This window comes from Bos indicus x Bos taurus, chromosome 18 (genome assembly GCF_003369695.1).
Source record: "Bos indicus x Bos taurus breed Angus x Brahman F1 hybrid chromosome 18, Bos_hybrid_MaternalHap_v2.0, whole genome shotgun sequence".
Classification (NCBI taxonomy): Eukaryota; Metazoa; Chordata; class Mammalia; order Artiodactyla; family Bovidae; genus Bos; species Bos indicus x Bos taurus.
The window spans coordinates 25,894,062-25,911,314 of NC_040093.1; the positions used below are offsets into that span (position 1 = coordinate 25,894,062).

Sequence of the window (17,253 nt, forward strand, 5' to 3'; positions counted from 1 at the left end):
ATCAGCTGGGAGACACTTGGATTATTTTCACCTTTTGGCTACTAAGAATAATGCAGTGTTAAACATTCACGTGCAAGTTTTTGTGTGGATTTCAATTTTCATTTTTCTTGGGTAGGTATCTAGGAATGGATTGCTAGATTATAAGGTAATTCAAAGTTTACCTCTTTGAAAATCTGTCAGACTGCTCCAAAGTGGCTGCAAATTTTACATTCCCACCATCAGTGTATGAGGCTTCTTATTTCTCTACAACACTTGCTGTTTTCTATTTTTAAGTTATAACCATCCACACAGGTATGAAGTTGTATCTCAATGTGGTTTCTATTTGCATCTCCTTGATGATTAATGATGTTGAGAGTCTATTCATATGGTATTAGTTATTTGCATATCTTTTTTAGAGAAAAGTCTGCTCAGATGGTTTGCCCATTTTTAACTGGGTTGTCTGTTGGTTATTGAGTGTCCTGTATATACCTTAGGTAGACGCCCCTTTTCAGATATATGATTTACAAATATTTTTTTCCCATTTTGTAGTTTGCTTTTTTCATTTCTTAATAGTGTCCTTTGAAGCACAAAATTTAAAAATTCTGATAAAGTCTAATTTACTTACTTTTCCTTTGATTGCTTATACTTAGGTGTCATATTTAAGAAATCTTTGCCTAATCTCAAAGTCATGTATATTTGCACCTATGTTTCGTTTTAAAAGTTTTATAGTTTTAGTTGTTACATTTAGGGCTTTGGTCTATGTGTGTGTTAGTCGCTTAGTCATGTCCGACTCTTTTGTGACTCCATAGACTGTACCCCACCAGGCTCCTCTGTCCATGGGATTATCTGAGTAAGAATACTGGGGTGGGTTGCCATGCCCTTCTCCAGGGCATCTTCTTGACCCAGGGATTGAACCCAGGAGTCCTGCATTGCAGGTGGATTCTTTACCGTCTTAGCCACCAGGGAAGTGCATATTAATTCTGTATATGGTGTGAGATGGAGGGGGTTTCCATGGAGCTTTATTATTTTGAATGTAGATATCCAGATGCTCTAGCATCATTTGTTGAAAATACTATCCTTTTTCCCATTGAATTTTCTTGATACTCTTGATAAAAATAAACTGACCATAATCATATGAATTTATTTTTGGAATCTCAATTCTGTGCCATTGATCAACATGTCTATCTTAATACTAGTATAACACATTCTTGATTACTGCATCAAAACTGTAGTATGTTTTGAAATGGGATATAGAAGTTCTCCAAATTTAGGGTATTTTTAAAAAATTATTTTGGCTATTCTGGATTTCTTGCCTTTCCATATAAACTTTAATATCAGCTCATCGATTATGCAAAAAGGACAGCTGGAATTTTGATAGAATCATGTTGAATCTATACATCACTTTGTGAAATTGTGCCATCATAGGTTAATATTAAGTCTTCTAATCTAAGTCACTTATTTAGGTCTTCTTTTAAATTCATTTTCGATGAGCTTTTGTAGTTTTCAATGTGCAAGTCTAACACATTTTTTTGTTACATCTATTCCCAACTAAACCTATATGCAGATCAGGAAGCAACAGTTAGAACTGGACATGGAACAACAGACTGGTTCCAAATAGGAAAAGGAGTAGGTCAAGGCTGTATATTGTCACCCTGCTTATTTAACTTCTATGCAGAGTACATCATGAGAAATGCTGGGCTGGAGGAAGCACAAGCTGGAATCAAGATTGGAATCAAGAAATATCAATAACGTCAGATATGCAGATGACACCACCCTTATGGCAAAAAGTGAAGAGGAACTAAAAAGCCTCTTGATGAATGTGAAAGAAGAGAGTGAAAAAGTTGGCTTAAAGCTCAACATTTAGAAAACTAAGATCATGGTATCCGGTCCCATCACTTCATGGGAAATAATGGGGAAACAGTGGAAACAGTGGCAGACTTTACTTTTTGGGGCTCCAAAATCACTGCAGATGGTAACTGCAGTCATGAAATTAAAAGACACTTACTGCTTGGAAGGAAAGTTATGACCAACCTAGATAGCATATTCAAAAGCAGAGACATTCAGTTCAGTTCAGTTGCTCAGTTGTGTCCGACTCTTTGCGACCCCATGAATCGCAGCACGCCAGGCCTCCCTGTCCATCACAAACTCCCAGAGTTCACTCAGACTCATGTCCATTGAGTCAGTGATGCCATCCAGCCATCTCATCCTCTGTTGTCCCCTTCTCCTCCTGCCCCCAATCCCTCCCAGCATCAGAGTCTTTTCCAATGAATCAATTCTTCGCATGAGGAGGCCAAAGTACTGGAGTTTCAGCTTCAGCATCATTCCCTCCAAAGAAATCCCAGGGCTGATCTCCTTCAGAATGGACTGGTTGGATCTCCGTGCAGTCCAAGGGACTCTCAAGAGTCTTCTCCAACACCACAGTTCAAAAGCATCAATTCTTCGGCGCTCAGCCTTCTTCACAGTCCAACTCTCACATCCATACATGACCACAGGAAAAACCATAGCCTTGACTAGACGGACCTTTGTTGGCAAAGTAATGTCTCTGCTTTTGAATATGCTATCTAGGTTGGTCATAACTTTCCTTCCAAGGAGTAAGTGTCTTTTAATTTCATGGCTGCAGTCACCATCTGCAGTGATTTTGGAGCCCAAAAAAGTCTGACACTGTTTCCACTGTTTCCCCATCTATTTCCCGTGAAGTGATGGGACCGGATACCATGATCTTAGTTTTCTAAATGTTGAGCTTTAAGCCAACGTTTTCACTCTCCACTTTCACTTTCATCAAGAGGCTTTTGAGTTCCTCTTCACTTTCTGCCATAAGGGTGGTGTCATCTGCATATCTGAGGTTAATGATATTTCTCCCGGCAATCTTGATTCCAGCTTGTGCTTCTTCCAGCCCAGCGTTTCTCATGATGTACTCTGCATATAAGTTAAATAAGCAGGGTGACAATATACAGCCTTGACCTACTCCTTTTCCTATTTGGAACCAGTCTGTTGTTCCATGTCCAGTTCTAACTGTTGCTTCCTGACCTGCATACAGATTTCTCAAGAGGCAGGTCAGGTGGTCTGGGAATTCCCATCTCTTGAAGAATTTTCCACAGTTTATTGTGATCCACACAGTCAAAGGCTTTGGCATAGTCAATAAAGCAGAAATAGATGCCTTTCTGGAACTCTCTTGCTTTTTCCATGATCCAGCAGATGTTGGCAATTTGATCTCTGGTTCCTCTGCCTTTTCTAAAACCAGCTTGAACATCAGGAAGTTCACGGTTCATGTATTGCTGAAGCCTGGCTTGGAGAATTTTGAGCACTACTTTACTAGCATGTGAGATGAGTGCAATTGTGCAGGAGTTTGAGCAGTCTTTGGCATTGCCTTTCTTTGGGATTGGAATGAAAACTGACCTTTTCCAGTCCTGTGGCCACTGCTGAGTTTTCCAAATTTGCTGGCCTCTTGAGTGCAGCATTTTCACAGCATCATCTTTCAGGATTTGAAAGAGCTCAACTGGAATTCCATCACCTCCACTAGCTTTGTTCGTAGTGAAGCTTTCTAAGGCCGACTGGACTTCACATTCCAGGATGTCTGGCTCTAGGTGAGTGATCACACCATTGTGATTATCTTGGTCATGCAGATCTTTTTTGTACAGTTCTTCTGTGTATTCTTGCCATCTCTTCTTAATATCTTCTGCTTCTGTTAGGTCCATACCATTTCTGTCCTTTATCGAGCCCATCTTTGCATGAAATGTTCCCTTGGTATCTCTAATTTCCTTGAAGAGATCTCTAGTCTTTCCCATTTGTTGTTTTCCTCTATTTCTTTGCATTGCTCGCTGAGGAAGGCTTTCTTATCTCTTCTTGCTATTCTTTGGAACTCTGCATTCAGATGCTTATATTTTTCCTTTTCTCCTTTGCTTTTCACTTCTCTTCTTTTCACAGCTATTTGTAAGGCCTCCCCAGACAGCCATTTTGCTTTTCTGAATTTCTTTTCGTTGGGGATGGTCTTGATCCCTGTCTCCTGTACAATGGCACAAACCTCATTTCATAGTTCATCAGGCACTCTACAGATCTAGGCCCTTAAATCTATTTCTCACTTCCAATGTATAAGGGATTTGATTTAGGTCATTCCTGAATGGTCTAGTGATTTTCCCTACTTCCCATGTCCAAGGTAAGAGAAACCCAAGTAAGATGGTAGGTGTTGCAAGAGGGCATCAGCGGGCAGACACACTGAAACCATACTCACAGAAAACTAGTCAATCTAATCACACTAGGACCACAGCCTTGTCTAACTCAATGAAACTAAGCCATGCCCGTGGGGCAACGCAAGACGGGCGGGTCATGGTGGAGAGGTCTGACAGAATGTGGTCCACTGGAGAAGGGAATGGCAAACCACTTCAGTATTCTTGCCTTGAGAACCCCATGAACAGTATGAAAAGGCAAAATGATAGGATACTGAAAAAGGAACTCCCCAGGTCAGTAGGTGCCCAATATGCTACTGGAGATCAGTGGAGAAAAAACTCCAGAAAGAATGAAGGGATGGAACCAAAGCAAAAACAATACCCAGCTGTGCATGTGACTGGTGATAGAAGTGAGGTCCAATGCTGTAAAGAGCAATATTGCATAGGAACCTGGAATGTCAGGTCCATGAATCAAGGCAAATTGGAAGTGGTCAAACAAGAGATGGTAAGAGTGAATGTCGACATTCTAGGAATCAGCGAACTCAAATGGACTGGAATGGGTGAATTTAACTCAGATGACCATTATATCTATTACTGCAGGCAGGAATCCCTCAGAAGAAATGGAGTGGCCATCATGGTCAACAAGAGTCCAAAATGCAGTACTTGGATGCAATCTCAAAAACGACAGAATGATCTCTGTTCGTTTCCAAGGCAAACCATTCACTATCACGGTAATCAAAGTCTATGCCCCAACCAGTAATGCTGATGAAGCTGAAGTTGAACGGTTCTATGAAGACCCACAAGACCTTTTAGAACTAACACCCAAAAAAGGTGTCCTTTTCATTATAGGGGACTGGAATGCAAAAGTAGGAAGTCAAGAAACACCTGGAGTAACAGGCAAATTTGGCCTTGGAACACGGAATGAAGCAGGGCAAAGACTAATAGAGTTTTGCCAAGAAAATGCACTGGTCATAGCAAACACCCTCTTCCAACAACACAAGAGAAGACTCTACACATGGACATCACCAGATGGTCAACACCAAAATCAGATTGATTATGTTCTTTGCAGCCAAAGATGGAGAAGCTCTATATAGTCAACAGAAACAAGACCAGGAGCTGACTGTGGCTCAGATCATGAACTCCTTATTACCAAATTCAGCAGAGACATTACTTTGCCAACAAAGGTCTGTCTAGTCAAGGCTATGGTTTTTCCAGTGGTCAAGAATGGATGTGAGAGTTGGACTGTGAAGAAAGCTGAGCACCAAAGAATTGATGCTTTTGAACTGTGGTGTTGGAGAAGACTCTTGAGAGTCCCTTGGACTGCAAGGAGATCCAACCAGTCCATCCTAAAGGAGATAAGTCCTGGGTGTTCACTGGAAGGACTGATGCTGAGGCCAAAACTCCAATACTTCAGGCACCTCATGCAAAAAGTTGACTCATTTGAAAAGACCCTGATGCTGGGAGGGATTGGGGGCAGGAGGAGAAGGGGATGACAGAAGATGAGATGGATGGATGGCATCACTGACTCATGAGTTTGGGTAAACTCTGGGAGTTGGTGATGGACAGGGAGGCCTGGCGTGCTGTGATTCATGGAGTCACAAAGAGTCGGACACGACTGAGCAACTGAACTGAACTGAACTGATATTCTTTTAACTATTGTAAGAGGAATTTTCTTAATTTCATTTTTGAATTTTTATTGCTGCTCTCCAGAAATAGAATTGATTTTTTTATATGAGCCTATATTGTGTAATTTTTCTGAACTCAATTGCTAGCTCTATAGCTTTTTGGTGGAATCCTTAGAATATTCTACATATAAAATCACATCATCTGCAAAGAGAGTTTTACTTCTTCCTTTTCAATCTGAAAGTCTTTTATTTCTTTTTCTTGTCTAATTGCCTTGGATAGAACTTTCAATACAATGTTAAACAAAAGCAACTTTCAGTTTTATTTTTTCTCTATTGTTTTTCTTTTTTATTTCATTAATTTCCACTCTAATCTTTATTATTTCCTTCCTTGTGCTTGCTTTGGCTTTAGTTAGCTCTTCTTTTTCAAGTTTCATAAGGTAGAAATTTAGGTTATTGATTTGAGATCTTTTTTCTTTTTAAATACAGGCACTCACAGCTATCAATTTCCCTCAAAGCACTACTTTTACCACATCTCATAAGTTTTGGTACTCTGTTCTGCTTTCATTTATCTCAAAGTATTTTGTAATTTTTTTCTTTGACCTATTGGTAATTTAGGAGTGTTTTTTAATTTCCACATATTTGTAAATTCTCTACATTTTCTTCTACTTTTGATTTTTCATTTTATTCCTTTCTAGTTGAGGAACACACTCTGCATGATTCAAATTATTAAAATTTATTGAGAGTTGTTTTATGGCTTCATTCATGGTCTATTCTGGAAAATGCTCCAAGTGTACCTGTTGGGTGGCGAGCTCTGCAGGTGTCTCTTAGGTCTAGTTGGTTTACGGTATTATTCAACTCTTCTATTAAGATATTCTGGAGAGCTGTTCTATCCATTATTGAAAGTAGGGTAGTGACATCTCCATTTATTACTGTTCAATTACCTATTTCTCTCTTCCATTATGTAAGCTGCTGCTTCATGTATTTTTGGGATCTGTTGTTAACTGTGTCCATATTTATTTCCTCATAGTTCTGTGGGCTGGAAGTCCAAGATCAATGTGTTGGCAGGGTTGGTTTCTTATGAGGAACTTTCTCTTTTGCTCACAAATGGGTACCTTCTCCCCGTGTCTTCCCACAGTCTTTTCCTATTTGTGTATCTGTCCTAATGTCCTCTTCTGACAAGGACATCATTCATATTAGATTAAGGCCCATTCATATGACCTCATTTTTCCTTAATTACTTCTTTAAAAGTCTTATCTCCAAGTGCAGTCACATTGTAAAGTACTGGGTGTTAGGACTTCAACATACGAATTTTGAGAGAATGTAATGCACCCTATAACAGAGATAGTTAGGTGAAAGAATTGAGAAGAAATGGTAATCACCTTCAAGTCAATCTTAAGATTCTACATTTTCAGTAGGTATCTTAAAATCAATAAGTTTTCCTAGGATCATTCAGGCCTCAGAAATGTGCTTGTCTCTTTTCTATGTCATCTCTAGACCCCAAGGGAGAGACCTCAGCTGTAGATGGAGTGAGGTCCTGCTAGGCTGCTGCTGCTGCTAAGTCGCTTCAGTCATGTCTGACTCTGTGCGACCCCACAGTTGGCAGCCCACCAGGCTCCCCTGTCCCTTGGATTCTCCAGGCAAGAACACTGAAGTCAGTTGCCATTTCCTTCTCCAATGCATGAAAGTGAAAAGTGAAAGTGAAGTCACTCTGACTCTTAGCGACCCCATGGACTTCAGCCTACCAGGCTCCTCTGTCCATGGGATTTTCCAGCCAAGAGTACTGGAGTGGGTTGCCATTGCCTTCTCACTGCTAGGCTACTGAACCAAAATAAGAGAGACTATCAACTAATTAACAACCTGTTGCTGTGGGAATCCAAATCGAATCTGCAATCTATTCTGAAGACATGAACTTCTAAAGCACCAGGAACCAAAGTTATAGGTCTGCCAATGGGCTGGTCACAGAAAACTCCTTAAAACCTGAAGACAAACAGAGCAGCCAGGGAAGGGATCAAAAGATGTCTAGCACAAAAGTTGCAAGTGTCTTGCACTGACTGACTGACACTATAAGTAGATTTTATAATTTCTGGCGGCATTAGACGTAAGACCATTTAAATAATTTCCTTAAAATAAAAACAAAAGATGGGGACAAAAACAAAAGATGAAAGTTTGGAGAAACTATTAATAGGGTAACAGCCAAAGCTTAGTCATAGAAGATGATTTTATCCAAGTGTTAGTAACTTACTTTCCCTAAACATACTAAAACAGAGAAAGTAAGCAGAAACTAATTTAAGTCTTTATTTTATAAGGTTATAATTTAAAGAAAAACTAGATTCCAAAAGAGCAACTGCATCCATGTTACAAGAAGTCATACATGTCTACTAGAGAAACACTGGTAGAAATTTAAAACTCCCTTATATATTGACGTATTCATATCAACAAAGACAGATATGGATATTCAAGACATGATCTAGTTCTGGTTTTTAAAATAATTTTATGAGAGGATTTTATTTTTCCATTTTATGTTTGTGCCTGTATTTTAAAAAGTAATCAGTAGGGAGTCGTATTGTTATTTTCAGATAGGTATCAATAGTGTTATTAACAAAAAATAAACATTCTGTCAACCTAGTAATTCTCCATTAATGGGTGAAGTGATCTAGTTTCGAAGTTTAAGAAAGCAGTAGGTAAAAACTTCAGTTTCCATATTACTTGTAGAAGCAACTTACCTAATGGTCAATTTCACAGGCTCAGGTGACCCATTCACACTGACCAGGAACTCTTCTTCAAAGTGCCCTAGGATGGCAGAACTGAAGGAGATCTGGACAGCCTGGACTCCGCTTGGTTCGATGATGCCTTCTTTGGGACTGAAAACAAAGCAGGCCCCCAGAGGTGAAACTGGAGGGATCACATTGAAGAGGGCATCAATGCTGCCTTTGTTGGATAGCACTGCCTGTATCAAAAAGACAGGAATGAAAAAAGTAGGCAACGGGACTCCGATTTATTTTCATATAAGCACCAACACAGAGACAGCTGCAGGAAGACAGCTCCAAAGAAAAACTTCAGGGGAAAAATGAACAGTGTTCTGTTTAAAGACAGGAGTCCCAAGCCAGAAAATAATTTTGTGTTTTTATCTCTTTAAAATGGAGTTAGTCATACGTATTATACTTATGCTATAAAGACTGATCATAATCACATCTACTGAAGAAGAACCTTCAAATACCTTTTATTCTATCCATGAAATTATCAAGGGAAGGTAGGTCTTTCTCTTATACACATGAGAAGGCTGGGATTAAGTGACATGCTGAAAAGTAAAAATCAAGTCAGAATAGAGGAGCAAGAGCTATCTAAGCCTATCTTTATAATGTAGCTTGAATAATGTAGATGAGGTATAATTGTGGATTCCAGATTGCAAAGGTTCTCTTTGTTGCACCATTAGATTTCATTCTATTGTGATATTTTCATCTCAAACTCTAACGGAGGGATAACTGTTTGGGGATGCTTATGCAAGCTACTGTTTTACTACAGAGGAGTTTTTTTCCTTTATATCAGTTTCTGGAACCAATTTGCCCATATTTGATTGCACACTAGGTGTGTGTGTAAAAGCTCATGCTTGGCATTTAGAGGCCTCTACGCTGGCTCTGTCCACTGCTCCTGCTGCCACTTGCCACAGGTGCTGCCGTGAGCCTGTAGTATTGCCACACGGTTCTATTCCTGGACTTCTAGAACACAGTCTCCATTCCTTGCCAGTGTTTACACCTGAGCAAGTGAACAGCCATTCTCTCTATGTAGAAAGTGCCCTCAACCTACACTCAAACACTGGAGGAAAAAAAAAAGAGGAGATAATGAAGAAAGATTCAAAAAGGTATGTGAGGCATGTCAGGAACGAAGCAAGCCAAGAGAGAATTTCCAAAAGAGGTTGAATGTGGACAGAGGTCAAGGAGAATAAGCTTTGAGAAAATGCTACAGATATTTTACTTTTAATTAGGCCATCCCTGCCCTCAGAGAAGAAAGTAATTCCAAAAGAGCGTGATTGTGGAATCCAGAGTACAAATGTTTAGGGAGTGCGCAGGTGAAGAGGAAATAGTGGTTGACTGTTCCAGATTGCTGTTTTCACATTAGTGGTAAAAAGAGAAAATGGGGATGGCAAAGCTGTAGGAAGGTATGGTAGAGGAGCTCTAGACTATTTATATTATTGAATGAGATAATGCACTCAAGGCCCAGACTAGATGTTTGATGTGGTAATAAGAAAAGGGGACTAGGTAACCGAGGTAATAGGACTTAGGTGGGTGTAGGGGGTCCACTAGATTAGGCTGCCTCCTGAGGAGCAGAGAAGAAGGAATCAAGAGCATAAGTAGGATAGAGACAGGGGCTCTTGCAAAGGAAGAAACTGCTCCTGCCAAGAGAAGATGGATGATTCACCAAAAGATACCTGTTACTTGATGTTACTCATCTTTTTACATTTATTTCCCATTTCCCTTGTTCTAAGTTCCTTGGTCATAGGAACCACGTTTTATTCTTTACTCCTTTTAAAAAGACCATGTAGAAAAGTGATTATGATCATGGTCTCAGAAGCCAAATGTCTGGGTTCAAATCCTAGCTTTTCCACTGACTTTACAAGCTGTGTGACCGTGCAGAACTGCTTGGCGCCTCTGTGCCTATTTTCCTATCTGTAAAATATAAGTACTACTAACTTCTCAGATTGCTATGAAAATGAAATTTATTAAATTACTTTTAGACTAGTGAATGGCCATGAGTGTTCACAAAGGACAGTGATTGATATTTATATACCCAGTGTTGAGCCGAATGGGTTTAATATTTATCTGTGCTTCAAAACTAATACAATTTGTAAAGTTTAAAAATAAAATAAAATTTAAAAAAAAGATGCAACTGATATGTACTAGTGGTAACTTGAAGGCAACTCAAAGGTACTGGTGGTAACTTGAAGGACCTTTGTTCTCCTCTCTGAGCTGGTGCAAGGACTGCCTTTTCTGTTGTCTTACTCAGATTTTCTATAAGGGGGCAACTCTATTTTCAAGAATATGCGTTTCATTCTTCTCCCACCTGACAAACCAGAAACTCCTTATATATACGGAATCCAGGAACTTGTTTGGTCGCACAAATCTGACATCTTCTGATTACTAGTAATGCTCTTACCCTGTAGTCCAACTCCTTGGAGAGGGGGAAATTTGTAGAAGAATTTCACCTCTCATTTGTTTTTCTTCTAATTACACTGGGGAACAGTGTGTACGCTTGGGGATTATTCTTTATGTATCTGCTAAGCTCAGCAATGACTAAGAGCAATAGCTAGTTATTCAAATCTGTCTCAAGTAGGTAATGTAATAAATTGAAACAGAGATGCAATGAGGCATCAGCATTAAATATGCAGTGTGTGCAAAATATTCCTATAAGAAGCACCTTACCATGTCCTTCTCTGGCACTGCACAGCTCTCAAAACTGTCCAGTTTAATGCTACACTTCATTTAACACTTATTTAGCTGGCTGTGGTTTGTTACTGTTCAAATGTGGGAGGGTGGGAAGTGACGGGCTCAAGTACACTTCTCTTAAGATTTGTAAGAAATTATTATTATATTCAGGCAAACCCTACCCATTTTGCATCAGAACTAAATGTTCTTTTCTGCTGCAGCATCTATAAGACACAGTCTGTAAGGTATAAGTGAAATTTATTCTGGATAAACTACAGGCAGAATATCAATTCAATAAGAATTCATACCTGTTTCCCTTTAAGGGACTATTTTCAGAATGCAATACAGCACAATGCAACATGGTGGGTGTGCCACTTTTCATTTTATGACAGTCACGCAACTGATCACTTCATTTAACGTGTGCTCTTAGGTATATTCCACGTCAACATGACATTAACATCTCTATTTACCTTTCAAATCATCCCATTTGGGCTATCCTTAACTCTGATGAATGTGATGACAAATGACATAGCAGGAAGCTCTCAACATCAGCTGAGCACTTACCTTCCATGCCAGATTAGGCTGGGCTGAGAGGTGAGTTGCCTGTAGACTGGATTTGCCCACAATGAGATGCCAAGAGATGGACAAGCCAGCAAAGGGCCTTCTCTTCCCCCAGGATGTAGGGCCCTAGTCACTCACTGCTCACTAACATTTCCAAGCTATGTGACCTTGCCAAGTTACTTAACAAATGTGGCAGAGTCAAGTTGGCTGCTCACTGGACCCATATCCTCTTCTTCCTGTGCCTACGCTAGACTACATTTCCCAGTCACCCTTGCAGTCACAGACCCTAATAGAATGTGAACAAAAGTGATACGTGCCACTGCTGGTGCTGCCTCCTATAAAAACCTCGTGTGCGCATCCCTCCATGCTCTTTCTTCTACTGTCAGTGTGATACATGTGAGATCGCAATCTTGCAAGTCACATGTGAGGGGCAAGGCGGGCAGAGCCATGAGACAGAAGGAGGCTGAGTTCCTGATCCTCTGCAGGAGGAGAGCCCTCTGCTGATGAGCAAGTTTGTCTGGGACTTTATGTTAGGAACAAAATAGATATGTTATTGTATTTGTTTGTTGTAGTATGTAGCATTACCTTATCTACCTGCCTCAGCTATAAAATGGGAACAGTCATTGTATCTACTTCATATGGGTATTGTGAGGACCAAGAGAACTCATACATGTGTGGTCCACACACCTGAAGGGTGAGAATGCTGAATTAACTGCTATGTGCCTCATATTTCTCATTTATAAAACAGTACATAAAAATTAGAAACGACACACGCATATGTAGCCATCACACATAATTAAGCATGGAACCTGATGCCTGTTTGTCTCTCACTAAGTGAAGGCTTTTGTTTTTACATCCATACAAATATAAACACAATTTAGGAATCTTTCTACAATAACCTTTCTAGGTTATAGTTTTATATAGTGTAAACAAATGTCCTAGACACGAATTTAATGATGAAGTGACACTGCAGTAATTTTGATCCTCATGAACCCATGGGAACACCATGTAAAAAAATCATTTTCTATTTAATTGGAAAGACAAAACAGGGAGATTGCTTCCAGGAATCAGGATGATTGGTTTTTAAATCAGAGAAAATTAAATTAAAATTTTAAATTAGAGAAAACCCTGAAGTGTGAAAATAGCTATCCTCATTAGGACATTCTGGAAAATGTAAAAGGTCCTCCATTCTCTGATCTGTAGGATTTATGTTGTCAGAGAACAAGAATTAAACAGATAGGGAGATGCATAATATTTATGGTGTCCCCCTTTGCCATTCATAAAATGATGCTGATAAAATCAATAAAATTATGAATTTGATGCCTTTTGTAAAGTTAGAAGGGCTGAAAGGGATGGAAAAAATTGCTTCCTTCAGTAAGACTGGGATGATGAAGAGAAGTTTGATCATTTGGGGTCCAAATAGGTGTAACAGTAAAAAAATATGATGGCAAAAATTTCCTATCAATAAAAACACATAAAATCAAACAAAAACAGCACATACTTTTGAGTCTCAGTGAACAATCCTAATGTTTACCTCATAACAATGTACAGAGCCAACAAAAACTTTTCCAATATCCAGCAACTCAAAGTTGAAATGAATCTTTGGTCCCATTCCTTCCCCTTTGATTCGGAGGGGCAGACGGATCTCTCGACCTGTAAAAACAATTTAGATTTTATTACCTAAGTGATGCTCTATTACCCTAGATCACCCACAACTTCTTATTAACAAAAACAGTCAAGATTATTGCAACAGCTCCCTGCAATGGACTGAGGGAACATATTTTAACCAATGCTAAATAATTCGCTTATCTTTGAGAAACAAAAATACTATTATTTTCTTAACTTTAGAGGACAGCTTATATTGAAAGTGAGACTGATCTTTTAGCAGAAAATTTTTTTTTAATTCAACCCCATATTTTAACTGTATAAAGTTTCTTATAAAGGAAAATAGTATCTCTAAATCAAAGAGAAATGGTCTCTAAAATATGACCATAAGATGAGAGTTGACATGGGGCTCCAAGAGACTTGTTCACACTGATCTTTCCTAGATTTAGAAGGAGCCAGGGCATTAACAGATCTGAGTCCAGGAGTCTAATCTGACCCTCACTTTGCAGCTTCTTTCATGTAGAAGAAATGGAATCCAGACTTTATTTTCTTGAGCTCCAAAATCACTGCAGATGGTGATTACAGCCATGAAATTAAAAGACACTTACTCCTTGGAAGGAAAGTTATGACCAACCCAGACAGCATATTAAAAAGCAGAGATATTACTTTGCCTACAAAGGTCCATCTAGTCAAAGCTATGGTTATTCCAGTAGTCATGTATGGATGTGAGAGTTAGACCATAAAAGGCTGAGTGCTGAAGAATTGATGCTTTTGTACTGCAGTGTTGGAGAAGACTGTTGAGAGCCCCTTGGACTGCAAGGAGATCAAATCAGTTAATCCTAAAGGAGATCAGTCCTGAATATTCATTGGCAGGACTAATGCTGAAGCTGAAACTCCAATACTTTGTCCACCTGATGCGAAGAACTGACTCATTTGAAAAGACCCTGATGCTGGGAAAGATTGAAGGTGGGAGGAGAAGGGGACGACAGAGAATGAGATAGTTGGATGGCATCACTGACTTGATGGACATGAGTTTGAGGAAGCTCCAGGAGTTGGTGATGGACAGGGAAGCCTGGCGTGCTGCAGTTCATGGGGTCGCAAAGAGTTGGACATGACTGACCGATTGAACTGAACTGACTGAATACATCTGGAACATTTTTACATATCATCACCTAAAGATGTACTAAATACTTTTAACCAGTCCCTTCTGTGGATATTTAAGTGGTTTCCAACTTCTCATTACAACATATAGTGTAACTAATGTCATTGAATACATTTATGATCAGTTTCCTATATTTTCTTTAAGCACTTTGAAGACATCATGCTATTCTTTCTTGTCTTCTACCATTTCTGTTGAGAATTCAGTTGATTGTCTTATTGCTCATTTGAGATAATATGTCTTTTCTCTGACCACTTTTCCTTTGTTTTTCTGCAGTTTTACCGTAACATTCTCGTGGTTAGGATTTATCCTTTGTGAGATTTACTGTTCTTGAATCTATGGATGAATATCTTTCAACAATTTGGAAAAATTTTAAGTCATTAACTCTTCAAATAATGCTTATGCTCCATTTTCCCATTTCTTTACACACACATACACACAAACTTTTTGCCCCATTCCCCTCAGTTCTTATGCTCTTTTCTGCATTTTGTCCTTACATGCTGTAGTGTACTCATTATTTTATCTAATTTCCAGTTTACAAAATCTACCTCTGGCTATACCTAACAGGCTATTAAATTCATCTACTGAGTTCTTAATTTGTCATCATAGCTTTTCAGTGCAAGACTTTCTATTGGATTTTTTGTAGTTCCCAGGCCTCTGCTCAATGTTCTCAGTGAGAACATTTTAAAAAATCTGTGTCTGAAAAATTCTATTACTTGGCTCTCTATGGGTTTGTTCTCATTGTTAACCTTAATATTCCATCAGTTTGTGTTACCTCCTTATATACTTGGTTATTTTTGATGGAGGGCTGGCTGGTCAGTGTACATAAGAAACTGTAGATATAATTCAAAACCCTAATAAGATGTTATCTTCCTCCAGGAACTGGGTGGTAACTAGGGGATATTAGTGATCCCAGATAACCGAATCTAACCACTGGCACCAAGAGTCTGTGACAGAATTAAGCCCTGCACCAAATCACTGAAGTGACTATTTTCTCAGTTCTACCAAGAAGGGTATGTAGAGAGGACCATCCTACATACAGAAGAGAAGTTAAATTTCTCATATATAAAAGATACCTTAGAACATTCAGTTCAGTTCAGTTGCTCAGTCGTGTCCAACTCTTTGTGACCCCATGAACCACAGCACGCCAGGCCTCCCTGTCCATCACCAAGTTCCGGAGTCTACCCAAACCCATGTCCATTGTGTCGGTGATGCCATCCAACCATCTCATCATCTGTCATCCCCTTCTCCTCCTGCCCTCAATCTTTCCCAGCATCAGGGTCTTTTCAAATGAGTCAGCTCTCCGCATCAGGTGGCCAAAGTATTGGAGTTTCAGCTTCAACATCAGTCCCTCCAATGAATACCCAGGACTGATCTCCTTTAGGGTGGACTGGTTGGATTAGGGATTAATTATCTCTTGGAACCTTGGTGGAGAAGCATCTTAATCAAATCTACACCTGAAAAATGATCCAAAGCTGAGCTCTAGTTCTTTTAAGGACTTATTTCTAGTCCCCACTTTACCGACTCCCACCTTTACGCATGGGCGATTTCCAAGGTTCATAAACATCCCATGAACTCCTATGTTTTCTTTCCTAACTCCATTTAATTTTTCAGTCTGTGCAGTATCTGCCCAAAAGTCAGTGTCACTGAGAATAAAGAGACCCCTCCAGATCTGATTGTTTTGGTTTCTTTCTTCTCATGGATCTTGGCCTGCAAATCCTTCAGTGTCTTGGCAGCTCTCTTTTGATTTCTAAACAAGTTTAAAAAAATATTTTTTCTAGTTCTTTTATTCTTTTAGTTGCTCTGAGATTGTGTGCATGTGAGAGAGAGACTGAGGAAGTTAATCTAAATTACCCAGCTCACTGGGACGGCCCAGAGGGATGGTATGGGGAGGGAGGAGGGAGGAGGGTTCGGGATGGGGAACACATGTATACCTGTGGCGGATTCATTTTGATATTTGGCAAAACTAATACAATTATGTAAAGTTTAAAAATAAAATAAAATTGGAGAAAAAAAAAAAAATAAAATAATACTGATTATATAAAAAAAAAAAAAAAAAAAAAAAAAATAAATTACCCAGCTCACCACAATTGGAAGTTTAATGCCAGAACAAAAGGATGCACATTTGATAGTTTGACAGTTATGGCTGTATTATCTTCCAGAATGGTTGCATTACTTTACACATAAACATCAATAGTATTAACAGTGTTGAATAGTTTCTGTCTCTCCATGTTCTCCCTCAAAAATCAATGCTCTAAATATTTGATAATTTAATAGGCTTTCCTTATACCACTATAATTTCAAGCCATTTAAGGAAAAATTATGTATTTGCTCTGCGTGTAACATTTTAAAAATCTGAAATAATTTTGATGCTACATTAGATGTAATTTTCAGTATTACAGCAAATACGTTTTGAACAACCAAGTGATATTACTGGTTATTAATTAACTAAATATCATTATTATAACTCCTTGTGATATTTTATGTTTCATTGTCTTCTATTGCTATTTAGGTTCTGTGTCTTTAGTACCTTCTCTCCATGACTATCCTTTTAAAAACAAGGATATTTGTCTCTGAGCTTCCCAGGTGGCACAGTGGTAAAGAATCCAGCTGCCATTGCAGGAGCCATAGGAGACACGGGTTCCGTCCCTGGGTCAGGAAGATCCCCTAGAGAAGGAAATGGAACCCACCCCAGTATTATTGCCTGGGAAATGCCATGGACAGAAGAGCCTGGAGGGCTA

At 39.1% G+C, this 17,253-nt stretch overlaps 1 protein-coding gene across 1 annotated transcript in view; it reads right to left on the reverse strand.

Annotated features, from left to right (window-relative positions):
* The window catches only part of HYDIN (HYDIN, axonemal central pair apparatus protein), a 347,261-nt gene that overhangs the window by 206,185 nt on the left and 123,823 nt on the right, over positions 1–17,253 (reverse strand). The window contains 2 exon segments of the mRNA XM_027516055.1: positions 8,491–8,714; positions 13,283–13,401. Of these exon segments, the coding sequence (XP_027371856.1) occupies positions 8,491–8,714; positions 13,283–13,401 (343 nt within the window).